This window comes from Stylophora pistillata, chromosome 8 (genome assembly GCF_964205215.1).
Source record: "Stylophora pistillata chromosome 8, jaStyPist1.2, whole genome shotgun sequence".
NCBI lineage: Eukaryota > Metazoa > Cnidaria > Anthozoa > Scleractinia > Pocilloporidae > Stylophora > Stylophora pistillata.
The window spans coordinates 14882986-14900102 of record NC_142526.1 but is presented as its reverse complement, the minus strand read 5'-3'; the positions used below and the strand labels follow the sequence as shown (position 1 = coordinate 14900102).

General features: G+C 37.4%; 1 protein-coding gene and 1 pseudogene across 3 annotated transcripts in view; both read left to right on the top strand.

The window, feature by feature from the left end:
• Positions 1–17117, top strand: part of LOC111332898 (oxysterol-binding protein 2) — a 43305-nt gene that overhangs the window by 16851 nt on the left and 9337 nt on the right. For all 3 annotated transcript variants that reach the window (XR_002695092.2, XM_022938371.2, XM_022938370.2), the window contains 8 exons: positions 1882–1930; positions 2772–2847; positions 5729–5813; positions 7618–7713; positions 8771–8896; positions 13953–14052; positions 16009–16092; positions 16687–16747. Coding sequence is in view for 2 of the 3 variants with exons in the window: in XM_022938371.2 (XP_022794106.2) it covers positions 1882–1930; positions 2772–2847; positions 5729–5813; positions 7618–7713; positions 8771–8896; positions 13953–14052; positions 16009–16092; positions 16687–16747 (677 nt within the window). In the remaining variant the exon portion in view is untranslated. The remainder of the gene's footprint in view (positions 1–1881; positions 1931–2771; positions 2848–5728; positions 5814–7617; positions 7714–8770; positions 8897–13952; positions 14053–16008; positions 16093–16686; positions 16748–17117) is intronic.
• Positions 8974–12971, top strand: LOC111332899 (uncharacterized; annotated as a pseudogene).

Below are 17117 nucleotides of genomic sequence, written 5' to 3'. Positions count from 1 at the left end.
GTGAAATTTGCAATTCCCCTCCATATTTTGGTATGCAGGATGAAAGGCCAATCAGGCCAATCAGAACATAGGTTTCACTTCATATTGCCCACTGGCCATGCCAGCTGTATAATAAGGTGAAATGATTGCTTGGAAAGGTTCCAAATCCTTGGCTGTATATTGGGTTTAAATAACTTCCTGGTTTTCTCCCAACCTCTCCTTTGTTTAGTTGAGGGTACATGTATGTATACATAAAAAAGTCCACCAGAACATTTGAATAGCTTTTTGTGTCTTGTGAAGTTTTGCTGGTTGTTAAAATTTTTCCGTTCCATTCTGAATTTAAAAATTTAACATTGCCATTTTGAAAGTAATATTTTACACCAAGAATGTCTCAGAGAAAATAATATTACATTTTATGAAAAATTGGAAAGCCAAAAGAATACATCTGATCTGCCATTTAAAGTTTGCTATGAGACATCCAAAGTCTTTAGCAATAGTTTTGAAATAAAGAATGCCTTCTAGAAGATTTTATTATAGAACTAAAATGCAAAAATTACCTTAATTTGAAAATGTGAACTGCTCATTTTGTTGTAAATTTTTTTGTCTTTGCTTGAGCTCCTTCAATGACATCATCCAGCTGACAATCATCAAGACAGGCAGAGCACTGAAGTTCTTTTTGTTTTGTTTGATTTTTCCTTGGGCTCAAGAAGGAGGAATAGCCAAACTCCAACTCAATTATTAGTACACTTTCTACTTACATGTACATTGTATATGCAATTTGTGTAGTAAGTGTGAAATGGCTACCAAATGAACAGCTCCCAGTAATAGGATCCAGAAGATGCAAATATCTTCTCCAAAATGTTGAGTATGTGTAGATAAGAGAAAAACAGATAAACTCTTTACTGTTCCTGCAATTTATATAGCATTTCTGCCTTCCCAGTTTGCACCTTCTTGCAGGTTTCCATTCATTTCTTTTTTAAGGCATTCTTTTGTGCTGTACGTGTACTACATATATACAGCACAAAAGCTGTTATTCAGAAGTAATCATTTGCTTCTGTCCTCCCAGTAAAAAAATTCACTTTTTAAAACAAGACTGAGTTAAGGGTTAAATTGATTCAAATATTTTGAAAACAAAAGGACTTAGAATGGAAAATCAGGGATGGACATTGAATGAATCAGTCAATTTATCATCTCTGTCAAAACTATTAGAAGGGAAACAAACAATTTTATGAAAATACCGATGGCTAGTTTATTTCATCCTTCTCACACATTGGTAACAGGACTTTGTGTCTTCAAATTCTGTCTGTAATCATACACTTACTTGTCGCAGTTGTCCAATTTTGTCAATTAGACTTATGATTTCCACTAGAAATCATTCATAGGATCTGAGATGAACCGCAGGGACAAGGAAGATGTTTCTGACTGGGTTATTGAGTAATGATAGCAAATAATCATGATCAGAAGCTGTCATTGTTCTTTGCCATTACAGAGTCAATTTGTAAATAATTACATTTAAATTTTTGTACAAGAGAAAGGTATGCATGCCTATGAACAAAGACAACTGCCTTGTTTGAAATACTGTTTGGCTCATGAAGAGACTTGTTGACCTTGAATAAATAATTACAGTAATTATAATTTTTATAATGCGTATGCTAATGATAATAATAATAATAATAATAATAATAATAATAATAATAACAATGGTAATGATAATAAAGACATTTAAGCCCTTTACACTTCAAGCTAACTTTGGTCACTAATGTACTGTGATCTAAAAATAATTTATGTCATGCCAGTGAACATGTACAGCCAGTAGCAAGCAGCTAGAATATTTAGAAAATGTTAAATAAATAATAGTTTTTCTTTGTTTTCTGTCAAATGGTCCATCTCTCATTCTTATAGAGACTGGCAGAAGATTTAGAGTATGCTGATGTTTTAAACAGAGCGTCATGTAAGTCAAGTTGATTATTTGGAGCTCCTGCTGTAGATTAATGGTTTCCAAACAGGGTTTCATGAAAAGTAAGCTAACTGATGTCTTAAGAATTAACTTTGGTCTAAATATTTAACTATTCAATGCTTGCAATACGTTTGTTTGCCTGCAAGGAAATATAGATTCGGGTAACATCAAATTTTGGAAAGTGTAAGAATTTTTGTTTTACAGTGTATTGAGGGATAGCCATGAAAATTTTGTTGAATCTGTGATTGTGATTGCAAAGGGGATCTTACTTGCTCTTTTAAGATTTTTTAAGCATTCATAGACCCTAGTGCACCACTAGTTACCAATATTTTGAATAAATGTATGTTGATCATGTATAACAACACTTGTTTGATGCAATTCTGTTTATATTGCAAGAAACAAAGAAGAGACGCTTGCATGAAATAGTGTACATTGTACTGTGTCCAATGTGTTTTGTTCTTACTGTACTTTTAATAAAGTAGTGTTGGACATCCTTTTATTTCATTATTTCTCTTGGAATCTGGATTGAATATTATTTGATAAATGTCTGAAGGAGATCTGTCTGAAGAACATGTTCCTTAGCACGTGACCATAATCATCTGTACAAATGATCCTTTTTTAAATTGATGGTGTTTTGACAAAATTTCCTTTTATACTTATTTCAGACTATTTTGCTAGGATAGGATTATGAAACACACTTGATTTCATTTTATCCCCTTAAAAACTGCAGCATGCACATAAAGATTAAATTTATTTAAATTTGAAACATTGAGTGTAGTGTAGAGTTATAAATGCACCCTCACCAAGGGTTATCCTGGTTTTTTTCTTTCTACAGTTTGCAAAAATTCATTGGTACAGCTGGCTCATGTGGCAGCCTTTGCCAGTTCAACATATTCTACAGTACTGGGAAGGTAAACTGAGTTTGTAGATATAGAACATGTGAAAGTTTCTCAAACCTGTAACAAAACAGTTTGCATTTCACCATTCATCAAAACTATCAAAACATATTCTCAAAATAATGTGATTAGTTATTACTAGCCCCATTTGAGCACTAATGTACGGAAGCCGAAAAGGGACAATCCAAAAATATTTTTCAAATCCCGAAAAATATTTCAAATCACAATATTTATTTTAAACTCACTGTCAAAAAGTTTGACAAATCCAAAGATATTTTGCAAATCCAAAAAAATATTCAGAAATCCAAAAAAAAAAAAACCGAAATCCAAAAATATTTTGCGAATCCAAAAAAATAGTTTGAAATCCAAAAAAATTTTTTCAAAATCCAAAAATATTTTGCAAATCCAAAAAAATTTTTTGTCACGTGCTATTTGTGCCAGCAGTTGCCCAGCATTTTCTTGCCATATCCCGCATCATCCCGCATACAAAATGGCGAAGGAACAAGGATAGAACATGTTCTGTCATAAATGTGGAAGAGAATGTGGGAACAATGAAACATTCTGCCATTGTTGTGGAACACTAAAATGGCGTGAAGAGGAAAGTGTGTTGTCCAGCTCGGGAGGCAAAAGATTGGCTATAGAACATTACTTAAATAAGGGATTTCGTTACGAGACCATTGTTCACTTTCTGGCAGAACACCATGGGATTTCAATGAACGTGAGGACTTTAAAGAGAAGGCTACGTCACTATGGGTTACAAAGAAACCACCTTCATTCAGAACACACTGTTCGGGAAATAGTTAGATGAGAAATTGTTGTAAAATGGGGTTGACAGGCCTACACGACTCCCCAGCGCGTGTTTAGAGTAGCCTATTCAAAGTTTGGCCCCATTGAGTATGTCTTTGGGCGACCCTCCTCTTTTGTAAGATACGAGAAACGGATTTTTGTATATTTCGTTGAGTAGTGGTTGTGTTTCTATTAAATACCAGTGTCTCATGAGAATTTGCTTTTGGATTGGCACTGATGGTTGGTATTGTGTAACACAAAAGGCAAGATTCGTTGTTGCATCTTTTGTTTCTGTTGAAGAGCTAATTCCTGTTTTTTAATTCACTTCTGAGAGGGTTGTGCTAATGAGGTCCTCTCGGTAGCCTCTCTTTAGCAAATGCGCTTTATTTGTAATTTTCTCCTCAAATATTGTTTGAGAGGAGTTTGTTCCTAGAAGTCTAAGGGTCTCCCCTTTTATGAAGTCTCTTTTAATTCCTTGTGGGTGACAGGAACTATCGTGTGTATACAGAAATGTCTCAGTTTGTTTAAAATGAGTACGCACATCAGGGATTGCATCTTTTTTGAATCGTTCGCCTTTGTAGATGTACAGCTATTTTTTTCACTGTCTCGATCGTAAGTTATCTTGATTGCTTTCAGCTTGCGCCACGCGCGCTGATTCGATCGTACCACAGTTCTTAGTGTTCCCATTATTTTAACACAAAATTTTTTTGGATCTCAAAATATTTTTTTAGATTTGCAAAATATTTTCAGATTTTGAAAAAATTTTTTGGATTTCAAAATATTTTTTTGGATTTGCAAAATATTTTCAGATTTTGAAAAAAATTTTTTGGATTTCTAAATATTTTTTTGGATTTGCAAAATATCTTTGGATTTGTCAAACTTTTCGACAGTGAGTTTAAAATAAATATTGCGATTTGAAATATTTTCGGGATTTGAAAAATATTTTTGGATTGTCCCTTTTCGGCTTCCATACTAATGGATATTGTTAAAGGAGGGTTTAACAGGTCACGCTTGTCCATGTGGACAATAATTATGTGTCATGGGCTGTTGTCACACACTTTGCCAAGTTACCTGTTGCCTTTTCATGAAAACATTATTATTAACCAACTAGTTTCTTTTTCAAATTTTGTCATGGTTTTGATTAATTGGTAACAGGAGTTCATGTTGTCTAATTTTGTCTGAAATCATAGTTGTGGATCAGACTCACAATTTGTGGTCATTCCAATTTGTTTATCACTTGTATGACTACAGACCAAATTGGACTCCACTCAGGTCTATTAGCATTATTAATCCTGGTCACAAAGCATTTAAGCCATTGTTGTCTTCAAATGTATATTTTATGCAGACATAACTCTTTGCACATGACCAATTTTGACATATTGCCTTTTTAGTGAAAAATTAACTGCACCTTAGAATATCATATAGTTGTGCAAGCACCAAGAAGTTATTTGTTATAATTACGGCATCGAAGCGTAAAGTCTGAAGGTCTGAGGTTCAATCCTCATGGGGACTCAGATTTTTTTCTTTGTCCCACACTCATGACAAGACAATTAACATCTTTCTTTATTATTTCTTTATTGAGCTCAAAACTTACCATCTTTCCTATTCTCTACATACATACCTGTACATAACTTTATTGAGGCTCCTTTTGTAAGGTTTTCAGTAGTAATAAAGAAAGTGTGAAGTGAAACTTGAAGCTATGGGTCTACATATGATTGTTTCAGTTCAAAAGAAATAAAAGCAAGATAACCAGCCAGTAGGATATTGAGTCTTTTCATAGAGGCACCTTGATTTCCTCAACATTTGAGTTTGTGGGGAATTTCATTTCAGAATGCAAATGACCACTGACCTGTGGTTAGCCAGACTTTTGGGAAGCATAGATCCTGGTGTTGTGTTGTTGTTGTGCCATGGAATCCAACTTGATTAAATCAATCCTATCCATTGCAAAAGTAGACAGTAGATATAGCTAGTTGTTCTTGGGATTTTTCCTCTGGAGTGTTGCACAAACCTCATGACACACATAGCCACCAATGTAGCGAGGGATACCTTTTCTTTCTACTAAGGTAGAGTTCTTGAGTCCAAAACTGATATATTTCATCCTCGCTTGTAGGTTCTGGAAACCTTTCAACCCACTTCTGGGAGAAACATTTGAATTTATTAACCCCACTGCTGGATATGCCCTAATAGCAGAGCAGGTAAGTAGATAACACAGCATTATGGTATTTTGTTGTTATCTGAATTAATTGATATCCAACCAATTGTTTTTTTTATTTATGAATTGGTCCCTTAATTTGTTCCTTTGATTTGTGGTTAGTGACAGCTTAGATTTTAAGAAATAGAACAATGAAATGAACTTTTTTCCACAGCCTTTGTCCTAAAGGTTGAAAAAGTTTGACCTTTGTGAATTCTCCTGTCCCCTATTTTCCACTTTCAGTTGCTCTATTGAAGCCAATCTTGATTAAATTGTCTGATTCTGACACTAAGTTAAAAATTACATAAATGGTATCTTCCTGGAGTTCATTTTGTATCTAATATGCCTGGCAAAATCATGGGGTTGTACATGAACTACTTATAGGTGTACATGAATGGCCTGACCCGCATGAAAATGTCTGGCCAGACACAACCCTAACCTCAACTAGACAAGAGCTTAACTGAACAGAGCATAAAAGAGTCTAACAAGAACCTGATACAGAGAGGGAAGGGAGTGGTAATCAACCTTGCGAGAGCCAGACAAACAGTTTCTCACGTTAAAGTTGATGACGGCTAGCGAGAGATGTTAACTTGGAAACTTCCAATCTTCTGGTGTATGACAGGCCAGGACCATAAATGATAGACAGGGCCCACTTCTGAATTGTTTCAATTTCATTGCTTGGATATGATGGTAAAGGGTAGTGAAATGTGGATGACACTACATATGCATGAAAAGTAGAACCTCACCATATCCGCAACAGGCATTTTGACGCATTTGAGTTGTCTTAGAAAAATAAAGCATACATTTTGATGTTTTTTTAATGATATAATTTACATGGCAGTTCCACTTAAGGTCATTACTGATGATTAGCCACAAACTTTAGCTTGCCTGATGAGTTGGAGTTCTTCACCATTAATCATTAAGAGGGTGCATTGCGATTCGGACCTGGAGAAAGATTTTCAGATTTCTTTACACTAATCTTCATTGAAGGTGAACTTTAAATTTGTGGATTGGATACAGATCGAGTCAATGGCTGGTTGCATTTTACTTGCAAATCCTCTCTGGACAATTTCAGGAACTGTGAGATCAACATATTTTCAAAGGTTAACTCCATTGACATCTAGGTCGTTAATCATAAGGATGTAAAGCCATGGTCCCAATTTGGTCCCCTGAAGGACACCTGCTGGAATTAAGGACCAATCAGAAAAAGTACCATTGCCTAACTTAACTCTCTGTTGACATTTGGTCAGAAAATCAATGACCCAGGCCACGACCCAGTATGTTAATTCAAGAGATTGGAGCTTCAGAACCAAAAGGTGGTGATCGATGATATCAAAGGCTTTGCAGAAATCAAGAAACGACACTCTCACCAAGTTACCATTGCCATCCATAGACTTGGAGAAGTGATGGATCATGCTAATCAGGGTGCATGTGGTGGAGAAACTTGGCACAGTACTGTATTTCCATAGATCTGTGTGTTTCATGATAGCTGGTTTTATAAAACTTTTGATGACAAACTCTTCTGCCACTTTGGACAAGATGGGTGTCAAATAAATTGGTCATAAATGCTTACTGGTTTCTGTTTAGGAAGCTGCAAATGAGCTTCATTTAAGCGATCCCTTGGTCTTGCATGTTTCATGCCAGAGCATAGCTTTATTCATTGTACTAGTAACTTGTTGCCATCTTGTCAATCTTTAATCTTCTGTTCCCTGAATTAGGGTAACAAATTAGTTTTTCTATGGAGGTGTAATACTATTATGGTGTTTTTATCTAATTAGATATCACTGTTGAAATCTGTCCATATGTAGGTATCACATCATCCTCCTATCTCAGCCCTTCATGCAGAATCTGATCACTGGATTTTCTGGCAGGAATATAAGCTTGATACTAAATTTAGGGGACAGGTATTACAGATACTTTCTTTAATTTTTAGCATAGGGTTTTCACTACTTATAATTATAATAACAATAAGTATTGGGAGCATTATAAATTATATACAAGCTCTCTATGCTCTAACAATACCAGAAAATATATATACATATACATGTACATTAATTATATCATGTATATGACTATAGGTGCATTATTCAAATGTAAGTAATAAAGTTATTACGGTGGGTCTAAAAGGTCACAGGTCACAGGTTTATGAGCGTTTTTTATGCGAAGACACTATCGACTGTCCCGTGCATTCTTCGAAAAACAATCTTGTTCGAATTAAGCTTTTCAGCTTTCTTTTCAGCGGCTTCAGTTGGACCACAAACAAATTCAGTGACGACATACAACAGTTTAGATTAGCAGTATTTTTTGATCTGTGAAATTTAAGGAGAATGTAGGACTGCAGGTCATTTAGGTTGACAACTTTGACCAGTTTAACACCAGTCATATAGCCACAGCGTATGTTTCATTCATACTGACCTTGACGCCAAAATGATTGAGTCCTGAATCTCAAACAAATTTATCGTTTGTCCAGCATGAACAACCAGAATAATTTAGTCTCTTACCTCATAGCTCGATGAATCCATCATGCATGGCCATGAATCCCAGACATTGAATTTCGTGAGACTAAACATTCAGAGTGTCACACAATGAACAACTCCGCTGGATTTTTGTGTGTTTTTGGGCTCATAGGTTTTGGACACATGAATTTGTTTGTGGTCCAACTGAAGCCGCTGAAAAGAAAACTGAAAAGCTTCATTCGAACAAGATTGTTTTTCGAAGAATGCACGGGACAGTTGATAGCGTCTTCGCTCATTGATAAGTCTCATTGATAAGTCTAGGTAGACAGGTCCTGTTACCCATGAACTGTGACCTGTTACCTGTGACCTGTGACCCATCACCGGTGACCTGTGACCTGTGACCTGTGTTTTAGACCCGCTGAAGTTATCATAAAATATCTATTAAAGATACTTGTACAGTTATGTTGGAATATAACATATATATGACATGTGCCTATCTTCATAGTTTTTTAAGGTGATTCCAACGGGAATGTGTCACGTGAAGTTTAAAGCAGATGGTCATCACTTTACATGGCAGAAGCCAATTACAACAATTCACAACATCCTTGTTGGCAGTCTCTATGTAGATCAGGTGGGTCAACTTGTTTATTTCAGAGTCATTTGCCAAAGGCAATTCAATATTCTATCTTGTCGTCAGTCTACGTCACTATGAAGTCACATGAGATGTGCATTGCTAGCCAGTGCTGAGCGTTTCGCTAGTTTAGTTTGTTGTTCGTGAGTGGGTTCCTGTATTTTATTTGCAAATCTTCAACATCTTCTGTTTTCCTTGCCTCTTCAGGGCAGCAAAGAAGGTAGGAGTTGTCCCTTTTCTGTATTTATTCTTTTTTGGTCTATAGTCTTGGTTTTCCCAACTGAAAATGAGTGTTGAAGGCAAATCGTCACCAAACCATGTGGTTGTCCCCACCGATGCGCCGGGAATGGCTTCTGAGTGGATATGGATACGAACAACCACATTTTAAATTCTTTAAACAACATTGATGGAACAATGGGCCAGATGGCCGGCCTTATAGCCAAGTTTTGCATACACATGACAAGCCAAGCGGCCGAAAAAGGTAAAAAAGATAGACCGATCCTCCATTGGACACTGATGAGCCCGAGTCAGAACATGAACATCACCCTCGCCGCTCAAATTCTAAAAGAGCACGAGAAAATACTCCATCGGATGACGATTTAAGCCTTCATGCGCAGGATGACCTTGATGATGAATATCTAAAACTGCTCACCGAGCAATCCTCGGCCACCGGCCAAGCACGGGAAACTCCCATTCCGGAGGCTAAGATCCTCCAAGATATTGCTAATGGTTTGAGGATGATGACGCCACCGGCAACAAAATCATGCAGCAACTGGCAGACATAGCCACAAAACGCTGGGGGAAGAAACTCTCTTCAGACAAGTTGAAAAACTTGCTCGACAAATATAAACGACCTGAAAATTGTGAAGACATCAAAGCCACAAAGGTCAACCCCAAAATATGGAACCAACTTAATCCTAATAAAAGGAAAGTTGATCTCCAGTTGTCAAATATGCAACAAGTAGTGCGTAAAGTTACTTTTGCAACCCTACAGACAACTAATGCCTTGTTGCAAAATGCCTCTAGTTCAACGAATTCCAACTTGATCATGCAGTCTGTTGATGTCGTTGCCTTGTTGGGCCACGTCAACACCCAGTTGGCTCAGTTTCAAAGTGAACAGATCAAGCCTGCTTTAAAGCAGGAATACTCTACCATCTGCAGTGCTGAAGTACTCCTGACCAGCCAATATTTATTTGGGGATGAGCTCGCCAAACAGCTGCAAGATGCTAGGGAATCTAGCAAAATTAGCCAATCTGTGGGTCACTTTTGACAGCGATGGCCTTACACAGGGCACCATCGTTCTGGCCACCAGGAGAGTTATAATAAAGGGTCTAAAAGAGATTTCTTTATGGAAAGGTCAACAGAAATTCCACAGAAAAAAAAGCCTCTGATCAACGAAAAGAAATAGTTGACCAACTGTTAGCAATAAGAGATTCGGTAATTGATTTTCCTACATTTCTGCCCTGCCTTTTAAGTTATTTACATGCCTGTTGCCACAATTTTAAGGCAGGCGAGTCGCTGGTCATTTTGCAGCGTGGAAGGATCTTACTAATGATCGTGTAATTTTGTCTGATGTTTCGGGAGCCAGTATTGAGTTGTCTGCCAACCCTAGTCAACACAGGCTTCCTGGCCCTGCTTTTAATGAGTACGAATATTCTGTTATCAACCAGGAAATACAAAAATTGCTCCAGAAAGGGTTATTATGAAAGTGAAATACTCTCCGGGTCAGATTGTATCAGGAATTTTCTTGCTTCCAAAGAAAGATGGAACTTTTAGACTCATACTTAACCTCAAAAATTTTAATGAGTTTGTGACACATCATCATTTCAAGGTGGATTCTCTTCAGACTATAATTAAGCTGGTAACACCCAATTGTTTCATGGCATATATAGATATGAAGGATGCTTATTATTCCATCCCTATTAAAAGTGAGGATCGAAAGTATTTACGTTTTAAATGGGCAGATCAAATTCATGAATTCACTTGCCTTCCCAATGGTTTGTCGTGTGCCCCACGCCAGTTCACCAAAATTCTGAAACCCCCTTTGGCCACTTTACACAAACAAGGGCATATATCTATTGCACACCTGGATGACCTTTACCTACAAGGTCGGACTTATGACGATTGTGTCAAAAATGTTATAGATACCACAGTCTTACTTGTTCAGTTGGGTCTGGTTGTCCACCCTGAGAAATCCAGTTTCATTCCCTCTCAGGTGCTGATTATCCTGAGCTTTATCATTAATTCATCAACCATGACAATTCAAGTAACAACGGAGAAGGCTTTCAGCCTCAAAACTGTTTGTCTTGAGTTTTTGCGAGCTACCACTTTATCTATGAGGGAAGTAGCAAGTGCAATTGGCAGAATAGTGGCTAGTTTTCCTGGGGTGAGGCACCGACCCTTGTTCTACAGACACTTGGAAAAAGACAAATGTTTAGCCTTACGACAGGCAAAAGGAAATTTTGATGCTCATATGTCCCTTTCACAACAAGCTAAGTGTGAATTGCAGTAGTGGTGTGATAATGTGATGACTGCCCACAATGTGATATCACATGTGGCACCCCAACAGCAAATTACTACAGATGCCTCCCTCTCAGGGTGGGGAGGTGAACATGATGGAGTATCCATAGGGGGGAATTGGACCCATGTAGAAGCCCAGTACCACATAAACTACCTGGAAATGCTGGCTATCTACTTAGTCTTACAAACTTTTGCTAAAGGCTGGGTTAACACACACATTCGAGAAACGTGTGATAATACCACAGCTGTGAATGTGATTAATCATATGAGAACGAGTCATTCTGATTCTTGTAATTCATTAGCCAAACGAATTTGGGAGTGGTGTATAGCTAGGGACATTTGGTTGAGTGTTGCCCATATCCCTGGTAAACAAAATCTTGTTGCTGATTTTGAATCTCGAAGGAACCAAAGGAAGGCAGAATGGCAGCTTCCTAAAGCCGCACTCCAAAATGCTCTATCAAGGTTTAATTTTCACCCTGACATTGACCTCTTTGCTTCCGCATTAATCACCTTTTTCCGAAGTATGTTTCGTACAGACCAGACCCTGAAGCTTTCGCCATAGATGCATTCTCCTTACAGTGGTCTAAACTGGAATTCTACGCCTTTCCACCTTTTAGTGTAATTCCTGCAGTTTTGAGCAAAATACAGAGAGAGGAAGCCCTAGGAGTTGTTGTGTTGCCGGATTGGCCAGCCCAAGATTGGTATCCCAAAGCTCTGGAGATGCTGAAACAGGAACCAATTTATCTCAAAGCAAGAAGGGACCTACTCTGGTTACCAAGTCATCCAGAGGAAGTACACCCAATTTGGCACAAATTGAACCTCCTAGTCTGTCTCTTATCAGGGAAAGTCTAGGTAAATACAATTTATCATCCAGTGCGAAAGATGTCCTTATGGCCTCTTGGAGAGAGGATACCTCTAAGCAATACCACACGCTTAAGTTAACCATGTTGCTGTGTTTTACCACTGGCCAGCGTGGACAAACTATCCATAAGTTCGACGTTAATTACATACAGGACTTGGGTGATCGGTACAGAATTTCTGTCTATGAGAATTTAAAGCAGACTAAACCAGGCAGACATTTGGAGCCTATAGAACTATTGGCTTTTCCAGAGGACAAGGAACTTTGTGTGGTGCAACATTTGAGGGAATATATCCATCGAACTGACCCTTTGCGTAAGGATCATTCTCAGTTATTGTTAAGCTATGTCAAACCCTTTAAGCCAGTAGCAAGGGACACTGTTTCCAGATTGGTTAAGCAATTTTGCGATCTGCAGGGATTGACATAACTAAGTACTCTGCTCATAGCTGCAGGGCTGCTTCTACTTTCAATGTTAAGGTTAAGGGTTTGAACATTACGGAAATTATCAAGGTTGCCGGTTGGTCAACTGCGAGTACCTTTGCGAGGTTCTATGATAAGCCAGTGTCTAATACTTCAGCTAACTTTGGCTCTGTACTGTTGAATCCAGTTGCCAAGTGATCTGCTAGTTGGTATCTCGTATTTTTGTTTGTTTGTTTGGGATTTTATTTCCCTTAATAAAATACCCTTTTACTTGTATTACTGGTTCATGTTACAGGACTTTGAAATCTCATGTGACTTCGTAGTGACTTAGACTGATGACAAGATAGAATTACATTATTAAATGAGACTTACCTGTAAGTTGAAGTTTGATCGAGATTCTGTCTTGTCATCAGTCCAGAACGGAGGAGTCACATGCCCTTATTCCCTCCCTTCCTTCCTCCTTCGTTCCTTTTTTCCTGTACCACTCACTTTGAAGACTGACTAGCATTGCGCATGGGCATCTCATGTGACTCCTTCGTTCCGGACTGATGACAAGACAGAATCTTGATCAAACTTCAACTCACAGGCAAGTCTCGTTTAATCATGTAATTTTCCACTAACAGCAGAAATGATTCAAATTCATAGACTGAACAGACAGTCTTGTCATTACACTTTCAAAAAAAGAAGTGAGCATTACATGTGCATATCTATTGACACGAGTGATAATCAGTGTTAGCAAATGGCTACATTTTTATTAAAGAAAACTAGAACTGAGGTGGTAAGTTGCTTTAGTCAGCAAGACTTAAAGAGGAAATAAGGTGCAAATACAAAATTTTTATCCTAAAAAGCTCATAAGACACATAGCCACCTGTTTTCTTTGGTTTTTGCCCATACAATGTTTTTGTGTTTTGTTGTTGACTTAGACAAGAACATGTGTAAAATTTAGTACCTAATTTTTATATGCTGTAGGAACCATTATGATTGGGCAGTGAGATTAATTATACAAGTTGCTTACTGTACTTTTTGAAACCAAACCTAACCAAACCAAACATAACATCTAAATACGTTTTAAAAAAGCCTATCAGAGATAACTTTTACCGAATTACCAGGTGCATTGGAGAGTGCCTGTTTCAATTTCTTGGATAACTTTGCAACAAACAATTGATTACAGTTGTCTGAGGGAGGGAAAGCTGATCATAGGGTAAGCTCCTGCCATTAAAATTAATAGATTAAAGAGGCCTTTTTATGACTTCATAGGAAGGAGATGTTGTGGTGACAAATCACTCAACGCAAGAGCAATGTAGACTTCACTTTCAACCTGTAAGGGAAGTCCAAGAGAACTTCAAAAAGCTTTCAGGTATTTTGAAATAACACAAGAGATAGGGTTGTATCCCTTAATGCAAACATGTAGAGTTTGAGAATGAATGTGTATTTATTGCCATTTGTAGAATTTCAGTGCTGCATCATAGTTGTGACTCTGTAAGCCAAAAAGGATATGCAAGTGTAGACATAATCTTCACATAAATGTTGTATCACAGGCAAGTACTTAGCGCAATGACCCCCAAACCTATATCAAATAGAATGATGAATGATTTTGCCTCATTTTAATGTAAGTCTCATAACTTTCTCCAGTTATTTGGATATCAACCTACTACAATCAATTCACCCTACACCATGCAATCTTTTTGTAAATGGCAACGCCTCTACGACAATGTCAGATGTTTAATAAATACCGGTACAACCTTTCTTCAAGTTAGTAATGTAGTTCAAGGCTAAATTATTTCTAAGATCTTTGAAACCAAGTCCCTCAAGTTGATCAGGAGGTCTTTCTCTATCAGAATCAAGTGTTATACCTTTTCAGCAGAGATGGTTGAATGAAACACATTTGTTCTGACATCTGCTTGTATTCATGTGGAAATTGTGGCATAAATCAGAGAGCTGGTTTTCACAGCACACTTTATCTATTACTTAAGTATTGAGTATGTTGTGTTCACCAGGCTCCAATTAGGGCCATGTCTTCTTCCTTCTATTTACTAATGATCTCCCTTTGTCCTGGGCGAACAGAAATTGCCAATTTGTAGATAATGCCACTGTCTATAGTAGAGCTACAGTAGGGCTTTTGTTGATGTTCAGGCAAATCTGCAGTGTGATCTCTCTAGTGTTGACTGAACTGACCTAAGATCATGGTATGGTTGCCTCACCAGAAAAGACAACCTAAATACACAATGATGAGTGATAGTTGATAAAACTGGTCATTTCATTTATCTTATCCTTGAGAAAATTCATATAAAACAAAATCTTGGCTAAATTGCATCATAGGTCTTCTGAATGATCATGTATATTATTTGAGAAAATTCATATAAAACAAAATCTTGGCTAAATCGCATCATAGGTCTTCTGAATGATCATGCATATTATTTTAGGCCTCTGTTGCTATTTCTTGAACTTAGAAGGTGCCTATTAATCTTATCTTTTATTTACGACGAGATTTCAAATAGATGTACAGCAAATTACCTCAATAAGAAAATTAATTGCTGTCTCCTAATCAACAGTCTTTGGGACATGAGATGTCAGTGATCCTAGCATCTTCCTCAGTCACTAACCAACAATATGAAGTGAACATTTTTTAAGGATGGTGTCCAAGTTTTGTTTTTGTGTGGATTTTAAGGTCATAGGGCCATCAGGGAAAATGCAATTTATATTAGGATAAAATAAAGGGTTAGTTGTTGCTGTTTAAGTTTACCATTCAACTGCCTCCGGGTTAGCTCAATGGCTAGAGCACTGGACTGATGTGTGGGAGGTCGAGGGTTCGAGCCCCGGCCGGACCAACACTCAAGGTCTCGAAATAATTGAGAAGAATAGGCTGTCTTTCTATAACATTAAGAAATGGTTTAGATATTCTAGTCTTCTCGGATAGGGACGAATAAATGGAGGTCCCATCTCTTGCAGGGTTAGGGGTAGGAGATGTTAAATTCCCATGCACAAGATTACTGTGATGAATGTCCACTCCTGGGTTGGGATGGGTAGGTTGTTATCTTGCGTTTCACACATGAGCCTCTGGCTCGGGCAATATGGGTAACCATGCCCCACGTAGACATTAAACTTTGATTACTATTACTTGATTACTACCCTTAAATGCTACATTTAGGCTATGTTAGTTAAAGTATCTTTTGGAATGTTCCAGAACAACCCCACCTCAAACCTTACCTCAGAAAAGTTTCCTTTTTGTCCACCCATAATAGATTTGTAACCTTATGAAAATGAAAAATATCTGCTCATTCACAGTCATCAGTGTTGGCACCATGTATTGCAGGTGAAGTGCTAAATTCAGAGGGTCATGTGAAATATAACATTGTTGGAGCATGGGACCGTGGCCTTGAATTGCATTCTGTAGATGGTATGTTGACTTACTTTTGCATTTTAGTATGCGGCCACTGATAAAGAATAACACTTGCTGCTCCTTCAGGCTATATTTAATTGTGTTTTCACTTTTAGAGCTACAGCAATCCTAGATTATCACTGTGGGCCATGTAAAAAATGCATATTTTGTGGTAAAAGTTGTTTCAAATTGCTGAAAATTGTTATTGATTACAGTAAAACCAAAATATTGGGATGGTATAGAAACACAAAAGAGGTTAATATAGTATACCAAATGGAACAAGGGTGTGATTGACTAATAAAGGCTGAGTTTTTTCAATTTATTGAGACCATGATGTATGTTGTAGGTATCTTGTCAATGATCTCAGTATTTTAGAACAGATTTCTCAGATAGCACATGCATAGATGGCTCTTCCTTGTGTAAGTAAGATGCATAGGTGGGTTTTATTTACAAATTAAATACATCTAGGTAAAATAAAGCAAGCAAGTGCCTGAGCACTCTAGGAGTAGGAGTTGTTAAAAAGGAGTGATAACCTATACCAAGACTGTAATCTTTCACTTCTACTCTGACCTTGGTTAACTCAGTGTTTTGGTGGCATATTGTATTTTTCAGACACAGACATGGATCCTATTGACCTGTGGACTGCAAACACTAAACCTGAAGATTCCTGGAGGTAAAATGTGTGGTTCCAGAAAATATCCGTACCCCCCACGGAAGACTTTTTGATCTGCACCCCCCACCCCCCAGGATTTTCCGTTGCATGCGGTCTTTGATGACCCCCCCTCCCCCCAGGAATTTCCAGAATTTTAATCGGGGACTTAATTCTTACCACAGTCGGAAATTCAAAGTGGTTTTTATACTTAAAAAAAGAGAAAGTGAATACTAAGTTGGTTACGTAAATGCGGTAGAATTTTATTACAACACTGAAAACATTAAGGTTAACTTTATTAAAAATATAACGCTTTGTTAAGCTTATACTTTTAGCATCTTTGCCATCATTTTGGCATCTTTGCCATCATTTTGGCATCTTTGCCATCATTTTG